The 17,651-nt window shown below is 41.1% G+C and overlaps 2 protein-coding genes across 2 annotated transcripts; one reads left to right on the top strand and one right to left on the bottom strand.

Annotated features, from left to right (window-relative positions):
* Nucleotides 1–1,299: 1,299 nt before the first annotated feature.
* On the top strand, nucleotides 1,300–5,463 carry LOC308075331 (NF-kappa-B inhibitor alpha-like). The gene is made up of 6 exons (XM_080415146.1): nucleotides 1,300–1,706; nucleotides 3,004–3,109; nucleotides 3,472–3,682; nucleotides 4,079–4,167; nucleotides 4,293–4,556; nucleotides 4,832–5,463. The coding sequence occupies exons 1-6, from the start codon at nucleotides 1,393–1,395 to the stop codon at nucleotides 4,865–4,867; spliced, it is 1,020 nt and encodes a 339-aa protein (XP_080271272.1). The 5' UTR covers nucleotides 1,300–1,392; the 3' UTR covers nucleotides 4,868–5,463.
* A 1,589-nt stretch (nucleotides 5,464–7,052) lies between these two features.
* LOC308075102 (proteasome subunit alpha type-6-like) lies at nucleotides 7,053–17,009 on the bottom strand. Its single transcript, XM_080414729.1, has 7 exons — nucleotides 16,817–17,009; nucleotides 14,380–14,474; nucleotides 11,912–11,993; nucleotides 10,149–10,304; nucleotides 8,951–9,129; nucleotides 8,636–8,730; nucleotides 7,053–8,322 (listed from the first exon to the last, which is right to left on the bottom strand). The coding sequence occupies exons 1-7, from the start codon at nucleotides 16,890–16,892 to the stop codon at nucleotides 8,265–8,267; spliced, it is 741 nt and encodes a 246-aa protein (XP_080270855.1). The 5' UTR covers nucleotides 16,893–17,009; the 3' UTR covers nucleotides 7,053–8,264.
* Between the last annotated feature and the right edge of the window lie 642 nt (nucleotides 17,010–17,651).

Raw genomic sequence — 17,651 nt, 5'->3', positions numbered from 1 at the left:
AATACAAACATGTGGCTTGGCATGTGGCCATAGGAACTGTGCTGCATTTTGTTATTTTGTTTTTTAACTTTAGTACATAAGTATAAATACCCCATTGGAGATTAATATTGTAAATAACCTCCAGATTAAAGGCCCAATCAGTGATACGGACATAAACTAATGGGTATACCACAAAAATAAATCAATAAATAAAATAGCAATGGAGGAATGTCTAAGTTCTTGAACCAATTCTCAGAGAAGAGCAAACAAAGTACAAGCACTTCATATATATATATATATATATATATATATATATATATATATATATATATATATATATATATATATATATATATATATATATATATATATATATATATATATATATATATATATATATATATATATATATATATATGGCACTTTAATAAATGTACCCGCTGCAGAGTGACTTTCCACAGGCAGAGCATGCATGCATGTAGCCTTTTCAGAGTGTATTTATAAAGTGTCTGAATAGAAATCCCCTGTTGGAGCCAGCAATCTGTGTGTATGTACGGACGGTGTGTTATTATAAGTGACAGTTTGGCTGGAATTCCCCCACCTAGATTTTCTCTCTCTCTCGCTCTCTCTCTCTCTCTCTCTCTCTCTCTCTCTCTCTCTCTCTCTCTCTCTCTCATAGGCTCCGCCCCGACGCCCCGCCCTCACCACCAGAGCCATTCTATAAACTCCAGTGGCATAAAGTAACAAAGTACATTTACTCAAGTACTAATTTTGAGGTATTTTTACTTTACTGGAGTATTTCCAATTTGCATTACTTTTACTTCTACTCCACTACATCTCAGAGACAAAATATTATACTGTTACTCCACAACAATGATTTGAAAACTTTAGTAACTAGTTACTTTGTACATTTTGATTATTATAACAAAACATATATTAACCACTTCAGCCCATTTTGGCCATTTGAAAATAGCTCACAATGTAGCTTGTAGATCTGCTATTTTCAAAAGATGTTATACATTTGAAAAGTTGTGAAATGAGACATTCTGCATAATTAGTACTTTCTACTTTTGGTAATTTAAGCACATTTTGATACCAATACTTTTGTACGTTTACTCAAGTACATTTTTAATTCCGGACTTTGACTTTAAACTGAGTATTTCTACATTGCAGTATTGATACTTTTACTCAAGTAAAACAATTAGAGTACTTTTTCCACCACTAATAATCTCAATGGGGGCTCGGCCCGCCCCTCCCTCTCTATGGCTCCGCCCCTAATGCATCCCCACAGGCAGGCCAGGGAGGACATTTACAGTCAAACTTGCCTCACACAACTAGGCTACAACTCCACGTCGAACGATCGCGTCTTAAAACGTACAACACGGACCCCCGATTACAATAATAACAACAATAATGGACCTCCATCGGACCAGTTTACTGAACCAAATGGATTACGGCGGAGAGGACGCTAACGGAGGAATAAAGCCGGGCCAGGCGACCTCCACCGCCGATCAGGAGCGGCTAGACAGCGGCCTGGACTCGCTGAAGGAGGAGGAATACCAGGCGGTGGCGGCCGAGCTGACGAGGCTCCGTGTGGGGCCGGGGACCGGGACGGGGGACTGCTGTCCCCCGCTGCAGCAGCACCACCACCGACAGCACGCCGATCACCGCGATCAGCACGATCACCACCATGACTGGAAGACGCACATCACCGAGGACGGAGACACGTAAGTGTTTTGGTGTTTTTGGACGAGGGACTGGATTAATTCCGATCGTAGATGTATTTTTTTTTTATATCGATTTTGACACTTGCATATCTATGACCATAAAAGTCAGACTCGATCAAAAATACATCTATGATCGTCTTGAGGCCTAAAAGCAAATGGAACCAAACATTTGGTTCCATTAGTTTTTAGGCCTCAAGAGGTTTTTTTTCTCCAGGCCCTGTGTTTAAGGTTTTAGTTTATGCAATTTTAAATGTGTTTTTATTTTGTTGTACAGTTTTTCTTTTGCTAAATGCACGTCGTAGTTGTGGTCTGTCTGGCGCGGAGTTTTTTTTTTGTTGGACGTAAACAAAAGGCTATTATCAGGATCTATGGCCGCGGGTCAAAGACTCAGCTGCCTGGGAAAGTCCCAGGCGCGCCGCCGATCGAGGACCGACGCGCGTGCCCGCGAGTCTAGGGAGAGGGAGAGAGAAAAAATAGTAGTAGTTAAAAACAAAACAATTAAGTTATGCATTCTGTTTTTCCCCCCTGTGGTCTGCGTTTTGTTCCACTTTATGTACTCATTTTATAAATATATATCTATATCAATATATATCTATATCAAAATATATATGTATATATATATATATTTATTTATTAGGGAAAACTTTAAGTACATAATTAGTTACAGAAGTACAGGTGTACAGTTACATTACCTTTTTGTGCCTTTCCCCCTTTATCTCTATACATATGCTGTACACTATATGTACTAACCCCAAAAAATATACAAAAAAATAACGCTGAGATTAACGGGGGGAAAAAAAGCAACAGTAGAAAAGTATTTAACAGTATCTGTGTGCACGTTATGTACTCCTATTAAGTATTCTCTGTTATCCTAAGATACCAGTACTTATTTCCTTTGCTTCCTAACATTCTCCTACATTCTCCTAGTGCTGCAATGGTTACATATCAGTATGATCAAGTATTACATCAGTACTAGGCCTAAGTACTTGATTGTTGTGAAACTAAAGGCCATAGATACCCAGCACAGTGTGAAATCATGTTTATCAATGTCAGGGAGGGAGTTCATGTTTAGACTGTGACAGTTCCTTTTGTTGAATTAGCAATTTTGCCACATTTTGTTGCAAGTCTGAACTGGCAGTGGGGAAATACTCGCTTGGCAAGTGGAATGAGTAGGCCTAGCACTTAATATCTGCTGGGGTTTGGCGGGTGGGTCGTGCTAATCTGAAGGCCTGGTCCTGTGTGTGTGTGTGTGTGTGTATAGTCTCCCTAATGTTTTTCTTTTCTCTTATGTCTGCAGACTTCTTCACCTGGCCATCATCCACGAAGCTAAGGACTGCATCAGAAACATGATAGACCTGTCTAGAAACACACACTTCCTCAACACACAGAACGACCAGAGACAGGTGTGTGTGTGTGTGTGTGTGTGTGTGTGTGTGTGTGAGAGAGAGACAAAGAGAGATTGAGTATCAGAAACCCTTAAGATATTTACCCAATGCCTCCCCCACATCTCTATAAGCTCCTGCACATAGTAAGCAATATAGACAGTGATTTCTCAACCTTTTTAATTCTAAGCACCCCCAGTTTGATATGCAATAGGCCACAGACCCACAGAGATACTTTTCGTATCTGGGATCCCAATCTAACTATCATTTACCTGAGAAGAACCAGTGATTTAGTATGTGTGTGTGATCAAAGTGACACTGCAATAACATGACAAAATAGCCTCAACTTAACAGGCCACTGTCTCCCTGTTCTTTTCCTCTAGACTCCTCTACACCTAGCGGTGATAACAGAGCAGCCCGAGGTGTGTGAGCGCCTCCTGGTGTCCGGCTGTGACGCGGCGCTGGTGGACGACGGCGGCGACACGCCGCTGCACATCGCGTGCCGCCGCGGCAACCTGCACTGCTTCAGCGTCCTCACACAGAACTGTCCGTCAGAGCAGCTCCAAGGCGTCATGGCGGCCTGCAACTACCAAGGTGAGATGGCGGAACTGGTGCTCGGCTGCTCGCTGTTTTCCTCGTTTGTGTTTTTCGTTCTAAATGCTACGGGCAAGAATGGGAAAATACAAAAAAAATGTCCACTATAAGGTTGGAAGGATCTTTCTCCATGTGATGACTTATCCTGCCCTTTGAGATTGACTTTTTATAAATGACAAGATAAAGTTTTCCGTGTGGACATATTTAGTGTGCCAGTAATCTACTAGCCTTATGGTGATTATTTTACCCAGCCTGTCTTCGAAGAAATGCAGTGGTAGCATGCTTTACGCTTTATATATATATATATTTTATGTTATTCCAGTTGAAACACACACTGGTATTTGACACGGATCTACCAGTTGTTGACCCGTTCCTCTGGTGTTTTGTTTTCTGCAGGTCAGAACTGCCTCCACCTGGCCTCAATTAACGGTTTCCTCCACCTGGTGGAGAGCCTAGTCGCACTGGGAGCTGACATAGACGCACAGGTACGCAACACACACACAGCGACCATGCATCGTCATCGGTAGCGTTCAACAATCACATTGAAATGGCATTCTGAGGCTTTCCCTCCCCTTTACTAAAACTCCCATCTTCACCTCCCGTCCTCTAGGAGCAGTGTAATGGTCGCACCGCGCTACATCTGGCCGTGGACCAGCAGAACGCCTCTCTGGTTCATCTGCTGCTGAGGTCCGGTGCCGACCCGAACCATCTGACGTACGGGGGCCACTCTCCCTTTCACCTCACCTACGGTCGCAGTGACGACAACATCAGGAAAGAACTGTACCCGCTGACAAGTCCCGAGCTTAGGGAGCTGCCCGACAGCGAATCAGAGGACAGCGAGGAGGAGGATGATGAGGGCCAGTCAGATGAAGAGGTGTGTTTGTTTAAATGACCAAAAATAAACACACATAAGTATAGTCTTTACAGTTTCATAGCATTTTGTGATTGGCTGAAAAAGAGAATGATACATGCACCTTGGTAAAGTGGGGCAGAGTCAATAGTGGAATCTTTTTACAAAGTAACTTTTAGAAAGCATTCATTCCTTTGAATTCAGCTCACATATGCTGTATCTGCAAATATTTTTTTATGAGCTATTGTCAAAACTAGTTCCTCATGTAACCATCATCTTCCCTCTCCCCGTCTCTTCAGGTGGGTTACGATGACATTCAGTGGAACGGACACTAGGGACTGATGGGAAATCACAGTGACGGGAAGCTGAAATGGCACCAAGGTGACATGGCATCCTGTCCAGTTCCTCCTGCATCGACACCACAGGAGCTCAGTCATATGGATGACACAGCATGGGTGTGTCCCCTGGTGGAAAGGGACAGTCAGTCAGACAGACGGACAGACAAGGTCTGGGTGATGGACAGCTAAATGGGTCAATGAAACTAGCCCAAGAGCGACTTGACAGCTCAATGAAACCAACGAGACAGCTCCGGACTTGCGCAGGAGGCACGAATACATGATTGGAACTTTTGGAAGCCAAACAAACGTGACAAAATTATAAACCGGGAATGGGGAGGGTCTCATATTGCTGTATAGTGGTTTGCTTGTATCCAAGGGACGACGTGAAAAAAATCATTTTCTCAACAAAACATCCATGCACATAGGTGTACTGACAACATGACAGTTGTATGATATTGTAAATGGCTGTGTATACAAAAGATGTATTTTTTATGGAATCTGTGAATGTGTACAGTTGAGCGGCTTGTAAATGTCCAGACAGCAAAACAGTCCAACACACTCCAGTTAAATTAAAACACTTCTATTTAACTCCACGTCTACTTCTCCTGTGTGCTTTATCTGCTGAGGTTTTCCACGAGCCAGAGCTTGGAATTTGACTTTGGGTTGTGGGAACGTTAGAACGGAACCATAAGTTATTTGTGTGTGTATGCTCTTTTCACACAGGTACATTACATTCAAACATTAAGTTAAGCTGTAGCCACAATCTGTTTTTACAAATTATTTCGCTTTTTCCGCAAGGAGGAAAAGACTGATTTGATATACTATACTTGGGCATGAGAGCAGATGTGTGCCACAAAGGATTAAGTCACCGGCATGAATGCAGCCTGTGAAAGTAAGAGCTTCGCCCCCAACTAGAGGCCTTTATTCACATGTAATGAATGTCATGCAGCCTTCAGAATGACAACACATCGCTACTGTTTGAAGAACTGCTGATCTGCCCAAGACGGCAGTTATTTATGCAGTGTGATTCTAGTGCATATACACTGTAAAATCCTTTACCCGTCCCACACTTCTCAGTAGGAAGGAAAAAAGAATGGGGAATTTTGTGTGCATGTGTTTGATGACAACAATCATTCAACCAGCTAAATAAGGAAGTGTTCTGGAAGGCGGGGCTACGGAGCGACAGGAAATTCCCAGAACAGAACACTCAGCTGTTCCCGACATTCCTGCTTCTCATCCGCCAGCTCGGGGAATCTCCGCACAATGGTTTGATCCCGTGGTTCCTCTGAAAACGGAATGGGGGAAATCTGCTACCAATTCCATGAACTTCAAGAATCATTAAAACAATAGTATTAATTTCTTGAAAGTTGAAACAGTCATGCCATATATATCATCCATGTATTATGGTTACCATAAGACTTCTTTAAATTAATGATTGGTGTAAATTCAACTAGTGATTGTTTTAAAATGTGTGCATTGGCATCAAAGTGAGTGCAGTTAACTCTTTCAGTAGGAGAACTACTGTATGCGCTGCATGCGCCATGTATTTTGAGTGCAAATATGAGGGGGCCAGAGATGGAGGGTTGGTGCAAATATGAGGGGGCCAGAGATGGAGGGTTGGCTATCTCCTTTCAACCCAATTCTCATTGCTTTCTAAACAGGTACAGACACTACATTAATCATTTCCCCCATTAGATAGCCATGACCCAGGGCAATTGCAGATTAGATTTGCTGTTGTGACCTACGTACTGTAACTTCCAAGAAACCCTTTACTAGATTATGCTGGGCTGAAAAGAACTGTAGCATGAATGATAGTTTAACCTCGTCTGAGCTAGATTTAGTCTTTATATGGTATATTTAGCCACAAAGGGTAACTATTTATATTTTGTTTCTCTACAAATCAAGCCTGGAGCCAACCAACCTCCACCACAAATGTGGTCGATTCACTTACCCTTTCTGCAACTCACGTGACTTGCTATTGAGAATATTCACTCAACAATTTCCTAAAATATTGTACGACATTACAGTGCAAAAAGGCTTTTATTAAGTATTTTAATGATTTTAAAAATTAACTTCCCGATTGAATTTCAAAGTAAATCAAACTAAGTAGAAAATTTCACATCCAAGTGATACAGTCCCCGTGCATACAGACAGACACTCAAAGGACAAGACAACATGGACGTTTTGGCCTTTGTCAAAAACATTGTTTTATTAATAGAACTGCAGTTATATACAGCGGGACACAGTGGGAGGACACAGTCGACCAGTACGAGGGCTAAATAATCAAGTCAGTGGATGTTGACGTGAACAGGCTCAAAGTACAGGGGAGATGGGGTGGTGATGATGATGAATGGTACAGTGGGGAATTCCACTGAATTGCCCTGGGTTATCATAAACATCGCAGTGTAGCACAAACAGCATCTTAGTCCAGAGGTTCGTAACTCTCCAGCCCTCCCACCCCGGAGGAAGAGGTTCCACAAAGCCTTTGCAGAACACAAAACAAACGGGAGTGAACATTGGTGACGCAGAACTCGAGACGAAGAGTGAGTAGCCTTGATATTTTTAGCAGTTAAAGCAGCCCTGAGGTAAACCAGTTGGGAGGCACTGTTTGAAATCTGTCAGCTCACTATGACGCAATGATCTTAGATGCTGCTGGAATGCAAACGCTGGCCCCGGGTATATAAAATGCACCAACAAGTTACTGTTCCCCCATCTTTGAATCTACTGACATGTCTTGTCCATTCCTTGACTATTATTTAATTTTTTTCGTCTAACGTCAGTTCAGCTCAATATTGTTTATTTACATCCTTTTTTCGGATTCGCTGTCAAATCAATCAATGCTGCCAAATATTCATTGTCCAATCAATGAACACTTGGCAGCATTCCTGGTAGTTTACATTTCTAGCATCCAGGCAGTGTCATTGACCTGGCAGCAGGATGTCAAAGTCATAGGTCATGTCGTAGAACTGACTCCTGTATCAAACACTTATCCAGACTGTGAGATCTTGCAGCTCACTTGCAAATGAAGAGCACTGTGAGTGCGACCAGAATGAAAAAACGAGAGGGGTCAATATGAATAGAATCAGATATAAGTCAGAGCAGGGTTCAGAGCCCCATACCCAGGTGGTGTCCAAAAAGATGACCACATTTTGGGGTAGTGATTATTCCATTTAAAGTCATAGGTGAGGCCCATAATATCAAATAGTGACCCAAGTCATGGGAATAGTTGGATGGCGATTTGGGGTGGCATCTTCAACCTATTTGGAACTAATAAAAAAAATAATGACTCCTGCTTAATCTTCCTCCTAGATGCGGCCTTTGTATCTGGGTTGATAATTCGTCATCCATATATCCTGGGTCATGGCGACGGCAGAAAAATGGCCGCCACGTGTCCTCAATCCCTCTCAGATAGAGCCATGAGGTGAACATCGATCTCAGACTCTGACAGAACCCTGGAGCGCACAGAAACAATGATACATTCATTCATTTATACACATTCTACATGACCTAAATTCACACATGGTAAATGCACAACAAAGTTAAACCCCCTTTTCTTCTTTACAATGCATTTTTTATCATTAATTTAGTAAGTGAGTAGTGCTCTACCGACCAAGGTACCCAGATTTACGCTTATGTTATAGCAACAGAATGTAAAAAATATAATAAAGATCTTAATCAGCCAAGCACTGCATGCACTTGGCTTTATGCTAATTTCTTTACAATGTAATCAGTCCATTGTGTTGACAGACAAAAACAAACACTCACTTGAATGTAGGTTCTTTCGTAGTGATGAGTCCAACCTCCAGATCTGAGGGCTTGAAGTCGATGGACACAACCGAAGACAGACAGGAGATGGCCGTCTGTAAGCGGGGGTAAAAGAGAAGATCAATGAGCAACGGAGAGGGTCTGCATGTGCAAGACTATTATAACATGCATTTAGTTCAAGTTGACACAAGTGTGCTCTGTGAACTGAAGACGCCTGTGCATCTACTCTAGTAATGCATGCACCTGACATTTCCGAGTTGACTGACTTGTTGCATGTATATAAACATGTTGCATATGGGTCTGTCTTTCTCTCACCTCTATGGTCTGCTCGTAGGTCCAGTCCAGTTTCTTCTTGACCTTCTTCTCCAGGAAGCTGGTGGCTTCAGTTTGTTTGACTCCGGCTGCCGTGGCCTTGAAACCACAGTAGTAGCCGGCCGGATCGCACTTATACAGCTGAGGACCCAGCTCCTCGTCCATGCCTATCAGTATCATACCTGCGGGGAGGAAGCAGGTATGATAGTGGGAGGAAACAAGAGAAGTGTTATTAACGGTGCTGAAACCTTAAAGAAGTGCTAGGCGATATATGGAGTTTTCCAATATAATGGATATGACAATGACAATTTCAATATTGAGCTATTGCTATTATTTTCACTATATCAGTCAAGGGTGTAAAGGAAACAAATCAGCGTGAATCATGACTCAGAATGGGCCTGTGTGAGGTGACTATGCATGACACTAAACATCATCCATCTGCGGTGCGACTATGCACAATAGTAAAGGCAAAGAATCAAGGTTTATTTGTCAATAGTAAAGGCAAAGAATCAAGGTTTATTTGTCACTACTCATACAGGTACAAGCAGCAAACCTTTAGTGTGACAGCAATCTGTAAAACTGTGCTAGCAACAACACAATAATACTGGATATGATGATATGAAAAGGAAATTAGTCTCTAATATGTTACCTTGCTTACAGTATGACAGAAATCTATGCATGTTCCTGTTATTTCTGACCATTTGATACATTTGAGAAGTACTTGGCTACACTCCTTGTGATTGATTCGTTGATAGGCAAATAGCAGCTCGTCTTACTTGGGCCCCAAGAATACATATTTTATTCTCAGTTCCTATAATTGTGGTGGTGGTGATTTTCCTTTGGGGTTGGCTGAAACTTCTTTGGAGGTGCCAAAAATTCCTCTTGGCAGGAAAAACCCTGCTTATAAAAGATGGTTTAATAGTGTACATTTTCAAGAAGTTTAGGGAAAATGTATATTACGTAATATTGGGACATATCATGGATCAATGTTTGGCCCATAAATATTATGAAACGCTTAAGGTCACATTGCCAAGCTCCAGTCTAGCCAATATTAATTAAGAGCAAAAAGGTGCAATTCTCAGGACAAGTTATCTATTTGCTGCGGTCAAACGAACATGTTTTGTGGAAAGGCAAAACATTATCTGCATTAAGCTGGTCAAACATCCTTCAACAGTGGCTCTGACGACAAACACACACTTACAGCATCCTAGCGGTCTCATTTCAGCGTTCTGTGTGTAGACTTGGGAGATGTCAGCCATACGTTTGCACAGCATGTCCACGGGAATGTCATAGCCATACTTGTACTTCCAGTTGGCTGCCTCGTAGCGTGCTCTCTGGACCTGGGACCTGCTGTCAGCTGGACGAGAGAAAGGGGAAATGGACACATACACTTTTACCAGTACCTCCAGTCTGCACTGTGTGGATTCGCCGTCAGACGAAAGGAGAGAGCAAAGAGGAAGAGGGAATGACAGAAAGAGACAGCAGCTTATACACTAACTAACAAATGTGAATAGAATTCCATTCAAGCAACCAAGACAAATCCCTCTCGAGTTATTCCAGCACAGGAGTATTAGACCAACATCACAACTGAGCTGTTGTACAGGGGCTATTTGCGAGAGTCCTGGACTACCCCTGGAGGACCTCTTTAATGTAGCACCATGTGACATGACAATGAGCCAATGCATTCACGTGGCTCCAAATTAATTGCCAACTGTAGCATCCTAGGGTCTTGCACTCTAATCAACCACTTAAACCATATATACTCAGTTGACCGGAGTCCCCCAGGGGTCTATACAGGGCCCTTTTCTTTTGTCCCTCTACACTAAATACCTTTGCTGAAAATAGCCGATCTAGTAGCTCGGATCACGTAGCAATGTGTTGAGAGCTTGCAGATCTGCTATTTTCTGTGAATGTTTGCACCAAGATAGGGCCACTAGGCTTCAACATGCAGCATCATAACTTGTAGATCTTCTATTTTCTAAAGAATTTTACATTTTGGAGGAAATCTTTGTCTTTGATTACTTGTTGTGGCCACAACACAATATCTCCATTAGCCATCAATGAAATTCTGGCAAGGAAATGAAAAATAGTCTCTGAAGTGGCTGGAAAACTATGAGTCAAGGCGCAGTGTTTCACTTTTCATCCATTCCACGATGACCGCCACTTCCCAGTCATAACACGGGTAGCATGTTTCATGATGCTTTGAAATCAGATAGCCACGCAGCCTATCTGACTGTATCAAGTACTGTAACGGGATATGTGTGTGCTGAAAGGAGTCTATGTGCTAGACTAATATTACTGACTCAATTTTATCTTGGACTGCGAAAGGAAAGCCAGCTATTTATAAATAGGACGGAATTCCAGCTCCTAATTTAAGGCCATGACAAACAAACCACACGGTGAGGTAATGCAAAAAACAGCAGGGGTTTCACGGCTACTGACTTGTACTGGTTGCCAAGTTTTTAACAATATTTGTAAACTAGTCGTATTTTACCCATTACATAATCAACATGCAGAGAGAGGAGTTCTAGGTAACAATGAACTTTGTAGAATAACATGAAGTTCAAGCACTCTATGGCATTTTGGTTATTCTAAACAGAAGAGGGACAATAAACAGTCGTCATCAAGAGATGCATGTTCCGTTTGTAATATTTGGATTTTAAAAAGGAAAAATGTACAATGGTGACAGTAATCTAATACTTGAAAATATCTTGTTACCTGTTCAAGATTTTTCAAAAATAGCATATACAAGCTCAGCTGTGTGCTTGTATATCTGCTATTTTTGAAAAATCTTGAAAGAACTACTGGTTTAGAAGGCATTTGTAGAATCGGCCTTAGAATCAGGTCTTATAATGGCTTAACTGTTCCGCCCCAAAAACCAACCCCTCTTTCCTCATCCACAGTGCTTTGCCCTGACCACACTAATCACACACATTAGCCTCAGCTGAAGAGGGCAGTACTCACCAGTCATCCCAGACATGACACAGCCGATGTTCTCTGTGATTCTGAACAGGTGTGACACCGTGGCGGCGTCCAGCAGCTTGTCCTGACAGATGACACGAGACATACAGTAAACATCGCTAACAGGTCATGAACACACACCTCTCCAGTGTCAAGGGGCCACGACTAGGGCTGTCACGATTATGACACTTTACTTGACGGTTAACGCGACAATATCACCCCAATTTTAGCTGCACTTCATTGGCTCCCACTTTTATTCGTTTATAAATCTCTACACGGGCTGGCCCCCTCATATCTATCTGAACTGTTGTTTTGTGGTTTGCCGACAAGCTGCTCTTGATTGTTCCCATAACTAGGCTAAAATGCAGGGGAGATCGTGCCTTCGCTGGTGCAGCCCCCTAGGCTCTGGAATATCCTGCCCTTTACCATTAGAAGTGCCCAGTCTATTGAGGCTTTTAAATCTCTTCTTAAGACTAATTCCTTTTCAATGGCCTTTGATCACACCTGAGGTTATTGCACATTTTAATTGTTTTTGTGGGTGCACATGCTTAACCCATTAATACCTGGAACGCATCTGTGTCACTTTTAGATTTCTTTAGGCTATTCAAAAATAGCAGATATACAAGTTCATAGCGCGGCACCGAGTGCCGCGCTATGAACTTGTAGATCTGCTATTTTTGAAAAATCGAGGAAAAAAAATTTGGGTTTTTTTTCCAATTTTTTTTAGGATTTAGAAGACATTTCTAGAATCTTCTCAGGTCTTAAAGGGTTAATGCTTTGATTTTACAGCAGCTGTGTACAGCACTTGGTCAATCTCGATTGTTTTAAATGTGCTCTATAAATAAAGCCTGATTTGATTAATTGTCACTAAAATAATTGCGATTAACGATTTAATTGTGTCTGTCGTTGAACATCGGAATAAATATCAACACGCACCTCTCCAGTGTCAAGGGGCCATGACCGATCCAAAAGTTCAGCAGATAAACAAATCATGTGAAACATTTCTGTCCACTTATAAATGTGAATCCAATTTAGCTTTTGAGAATGACTGACTTTTATTTTAGAAAAGGGTGACAAATGGGTATTTATAGAGAAATAAAATTGGACACATGATACGGTATATTAGTAAATGTGTCGTCATCAGATTACTTTCTTGCTAAGAAGCCAACGGTCGATAATTCGCAACAACACGGCAAGCATGGCTTAGCAATACAAAATCGTGACACCCAGAGACATCGGCAATATTTGATAAACATCTTTTCAGCTATTTGCTCTTTATTGTGTCATCATGATGACAGTCTACATTTCCAAGTTGCCTCTGTTTTTTGGTTTTGTTTGGCTGGCAATGAAATATTGGAACAAAAAACACTGTAGTTTCAACTTGCTTCAAAATGTTATCCAAAAAGGTTCACATGGGGCTATAATTACAATACAGGCAAAACCACGGTCAGGTTCAATTACAGTAAGTGCATTGTAACACCAAACCCTGGATACAGCTGACCTCTTAATAGTGATCCATGTTCCATTCTGTTCCGGCAGCAGGACTGGGAAACTAATGTTTGATTCATTTATGAAAGAATGACTCAACTTCCAATGTGAATGCGTTTATCATGCCAATGCCAACTATAAACTAACAAAGGACTTTTCAGCTCAACTTGATCTTTCTGTCAGTACAATTATCTTCATTTAAGCTATGTGCAGAGTGAGCGAGAGCACAAGTGAAACAAATTTGAGTTAAATAATAGATTCATGGAGGCAACAGGTTAGAAAAGTGGCTCTGACTAAAACAAATAGCAAATTAACACATTTAAGACCCCCGTCTCCGGTTTGTCGGTTACAAAAGCTTGGCAACTTTCTGTCCAGTTACTTGATTGCGAACGCAGCGGAAGGAGGCGAGCCTCCGCGCAAGTGGAGCTTACTATGAAACCGTGCTCTGTGTGTGTGTGTCTGTGTGCAGTATTGTGTGCACTGCCTGTGTGCAGCCGCGCCCCCATGTGACTCACGCTCTCATTGGCTGCTGACAGATCTCAGAGTGCACTACAGTGTGGCTGAAATCCGCCTGCCCCTGGGTGACTAATTACACTCCTCTGAGAGAAATATAGCAGCTACAGTCAAAATCGCGTTCGCGCGTCTTACTTGTGGATAATGTACTTGATTTAAATAGAATATTTGTCAGAAAAGCAGAATGAGGAAATGTTCTGGCTGTTTAACACTAGATTACTGAGTGCTTATACAATACATGCATGCTTTGGTGAGGCAGTCAGTAACAGACATCAATTACTACAGGCCAAATTACTCAAAGAACTACTACTTCTACTAATAGTAATAATTATTATTATTAGAATTTAACTAGCCTAACTGAATCCCAAACCCCTCCAGTGGTGACAGGTGTGTCACCTGTGTTAATAAAATGTTTGAATTAACGTTAATTATTAAAGTGCGTGTGTGTGTGTGTGTGTGTGTACACTGACCGGGACTTTCTTCTGTGTGACGACCACAGCACAGTCCTTCCCTCTGATAGCTACAGAGGTCATCCCTCCCTGGTTGATGGCTTTGAAAGCATACTCTGGACACAAACAAACAAAACAAAGTATTGCAAGGTAATCCATATACATTACTACGGCTCCATTAGGCCTCCACTTCTGGTACATGATGACACACCGGTTTCCCTCTATGTAACCATAGAAGTAAGGTCTATGGGTGTTAAAACGAAGATCAGTTAATCTAAGTAATCGATTTAATCAATTATAAAAAAAGAATGAGTTTTTCTCCATAAAAATAATCGATTTTGGGGGGGAAATTTGACATTTAGTTATTTGTAAAAATGTAAATAGTGAAAATAGCAGGTCTACAAGCTCACAATGCATTACATCATGACGCGTTGAGAGCTCATAGATTGTCCATTTCCGCTGTTTTTGTAACAGTTGTACAACAACCTATTAAATAAGTGGTTTCGTCGATTATCAGAAAAACTATTAGCAATGTTTCATGTCGATTTGTTGATAAAATATCATATAAAAATTAACAAAAAAAGAAAGCTATGTTGGATTTACCTCCCTTTGTGTGGATTGTTCACCTATGATACAACTCATATAATTTATTATAAAAATGTATTTTATCACTTATAATGAGGACTACTTTTCCTTTGGGAATCTACCATGTGGATTGTTACCTGTGACGTTTTTGCCTTATGCAAACTTCTACCTTCTTAAGTGGACCTGCCGGTGTGCTGGTACCTGTTGCACCTTATGTCTAACCTCATGTACAACATACCTGCTGCTATGTGGACCTACCGATGCAAGTACATGCTTATATGCGTAGAAAGTGGCAACAGACGCGTTTCAACCCAACAGGTCTTCCTCAGTGCTGAAGACCCATTAGATTGAAACGCGTCCGTTGCTCTGTCCGTGGAGAGGTAAATAAAACGTATGTTTCACGAATGTGAAAAGGACATTCATTGTGTGTTGGCTGTCTTTTCATGACATTGTTGAGCCGTGCACCTTGAGACTTATTTAATGTGGAGTGTTATGTTGCGGGCATTCTGCTTTGAGCTTTCTCTTTGCTATGCATGTGTAGCCTCTCTCTATATATATATATATATATATATATATATATATATATATATATATATATATATATATATATATATATATATATCTCTATCTCTGCTGTCCGGCAGGAACCAGCTAACTCCAAAATGTTCATTTTTCAAGATGAAAAAAAAAGAGAAGTTTTGTTCATCATTGATAAGAACAGCTGAATGGACCTCCAAGCTCACAATGAGGTTGGAGGTCAGCCTGGAGTCAGCAAAACCAGCTAACTACACCCCCCTTTGCTGGAGTTAGCTGGTTTAGCAGAAAGTTTGAGGATCCAAGTTACTTTTTAATACTTTTCATTGGTTCAATATTTTTTTTTACCAACACACAGACGTAAACTTTTACTCAGAAACCTCAGTTAATATGATAGTCAGACATGTGCAGATGCATGATGTACTTCAGATCATGCCAGCATGACTAATAATTAGATTTAAAAATAATAATATATAATAATAAGTCAGGTGATGGGATATTCAGTCCTGACCAGATATTTTAAAATTTTGAGAAAAATCATAAGCATGAACTAGACGCCCATAACAATAGCTAAATACGTAAAACAGTAGTTACTAAACGTCAAGGGACAACTTCACTATTAGCACCTAACCTAGGAATAAAATACTGTTTTTTTTGTTAATACCAACATGTTGTAACTGCTATGAAAATAATGAAGAACAATATGGTAATTCTTGTTATGTACTAATAAGTTGTTTCTCAGATTGAATGGGCTAGCTGCAGATGCTAACGGTTAGCCTGTGGAGATGACAGAGCAGGTTCACTTCTAGCCCCGATACATGTCTGTCATGGCTGAACTTCAACATGGTGTTTGCACTTTCTCCCTTTTTGGCCCGTACATCAACATAAACGTTCAAGTTAAAAAATATAGTGCTTATCCCATGGCCACAGATGTTAAAATTATGTACGGGCCCTCAAAAGTACCCGTATGTTCAATAAAAAGCATTTTAATCCGATCGGTGGCAATTTTCTCCATATGCTTTCAACTACGCGACCCTATCGGTTGGGAGGTGTACTGCACTCTGATACATTATAACTCTATGAGAAAATGGCCACCAATCGGATTAAAATGCATTTTATTGAATAATAAGGAAGATACGGGTACTTCTGAGGGCCCGTACATAAGTGTAACATCCATGGCCATGGGGTAAGCACTTTTTATTTGAAATCTGAACGTTTACGCAGATGCACGGACCAAAAGGGGAGAAAGCGCAAACACCATGTTGAAGTTCATCCATGACTCTCGTAACAGACGACCGCCGTGTGATCCACGGCTAGTTCACTTCATGTTGATACTGACCCACTTGGTAAAGTCTTCCCTCCGGGGAGAAGATGGTGATGTGGCGATCGAACCCCGCACTGGAACCCCGCGACATGACGCCGGACAGACCGCTGCTGTGGCTACTGATGTGAAAATAAGACGGAAACAAGTTAAAGTCTGCTGCTAACAACAAAAGACAACCATGGAGGATGAGATGAGGAGGATGATTCCGGAAGTGATGATGAGCGGTAGAGGTTCAAGTTCCGGTGTTGTGCCAAGATATGATCCCCGTCAGAATGTGTTCCCTCTCTGGTTCCCCTCCAGCATGATGCTTAGGAGTTCTGCCATATTTTCAGCGGTGGAAAAAGTACTCACACGCTTTACTTGAGTAAAAGTATCAATACTGCAATGTAGAAATACTCTGTTTCAAGTAAAAGTCCGGAATTCAAGATTTACTTGAGTAAAAGTTTAGAAGTATTGGTATCAACATGTACTTATTGGTACCAAAAGACAAGTAGAAAGTACTCATTATGCAGAATGTCCCATTTCACAAGATGTCTAATGTAGAAAATTTATACAAATCTTGAGAAAATAGCCGATCTACAAGCTCACAATGCGTCGCGATGACGCATTGTGAGTTTGTAGATCGGCTATTTTCAAATGGCCGAAATGTATATAGGGCTGAATCTATAAAGTAACTAATAACTAAAGTTTTCAAATAATTGTAATGGAGTAAAAGTACAATATTTGCCTCTGAGATGTAGTGGAGTAGAAATAAAAGTATTGAAAATTGGAAACACTCAAGAAAAAATACCTCAACATTTTACTTAAGTGCAGTACTTGAGTAAATGTACTTAGTTACTTACTTTACACC

This window comes from Gymnoscopelus braueri, assembly GCF_963280865.1.
Source record: "Gymnoscopelus braueri genome assembly, chromosome: 19".
NCBI classification, from domain to species: Eukaryota; Metazoa; Chordata; class Actinopteri; order Myctophiformes; family Myctophidae; genus Gymnoscopelus; species Gymnoscopelus braueri.
This window is presented reverse-complemented; position numbering and strand designations above follow the sequence as displayed.

What these genes read in the sequence shown, in the direction of transcription:
- LOC308075331 (XM_080415146.1), top strand. Translation starts at nt 1,393, where the DNA reads ATGGACCTCCATCGGACCAGTTTACTGAACCAAATGGATTACGGCGGA. An exon ending in ATCACCGAGGACGGAGACAC is followed by an intron (nt 1,707 to 3,003) that starts GTAAGTGTTTTG and finishes TTATGTCTGCAG; the next exon opens with ACTTCTTCACCTGGCCATCA. An exon ending in CACAGAACGACCAGAGACAG is followed by an intron (nt 3,110 to 3,471) that starts GTGTGTGTGTGT and finishes CTTTTCCTCTAG; the next exon opens with ACTCCTCTACACCTAGCGGT.
- LOC308075102 (XM_080414729.1), bottom strand. Translation starts at nt 16,892, where the DNA reads ATGTCGCGGGGTTCCAGTGCGGGGTTCGATCGCCACATCACCATCTTC. An exon ending in TGTCATGTCTGGGATGACTG is followed by an intron (nt 10,305 to 11,911) that starts GTGAGTACTGCC and finishes TCTCTCGTCCAG; the next exon opens with CTGACAGCAGGTCCCAGGTC. An exon ending in CCTACGAGCAGACCATAGAG is followed by an intron (nt 8,731 to 8,950) that starts GTGAGAGAAAGA and finishes CCCCGCTTACAG; the next exon opens with ACGGCCATCTCCTGTCTGTC.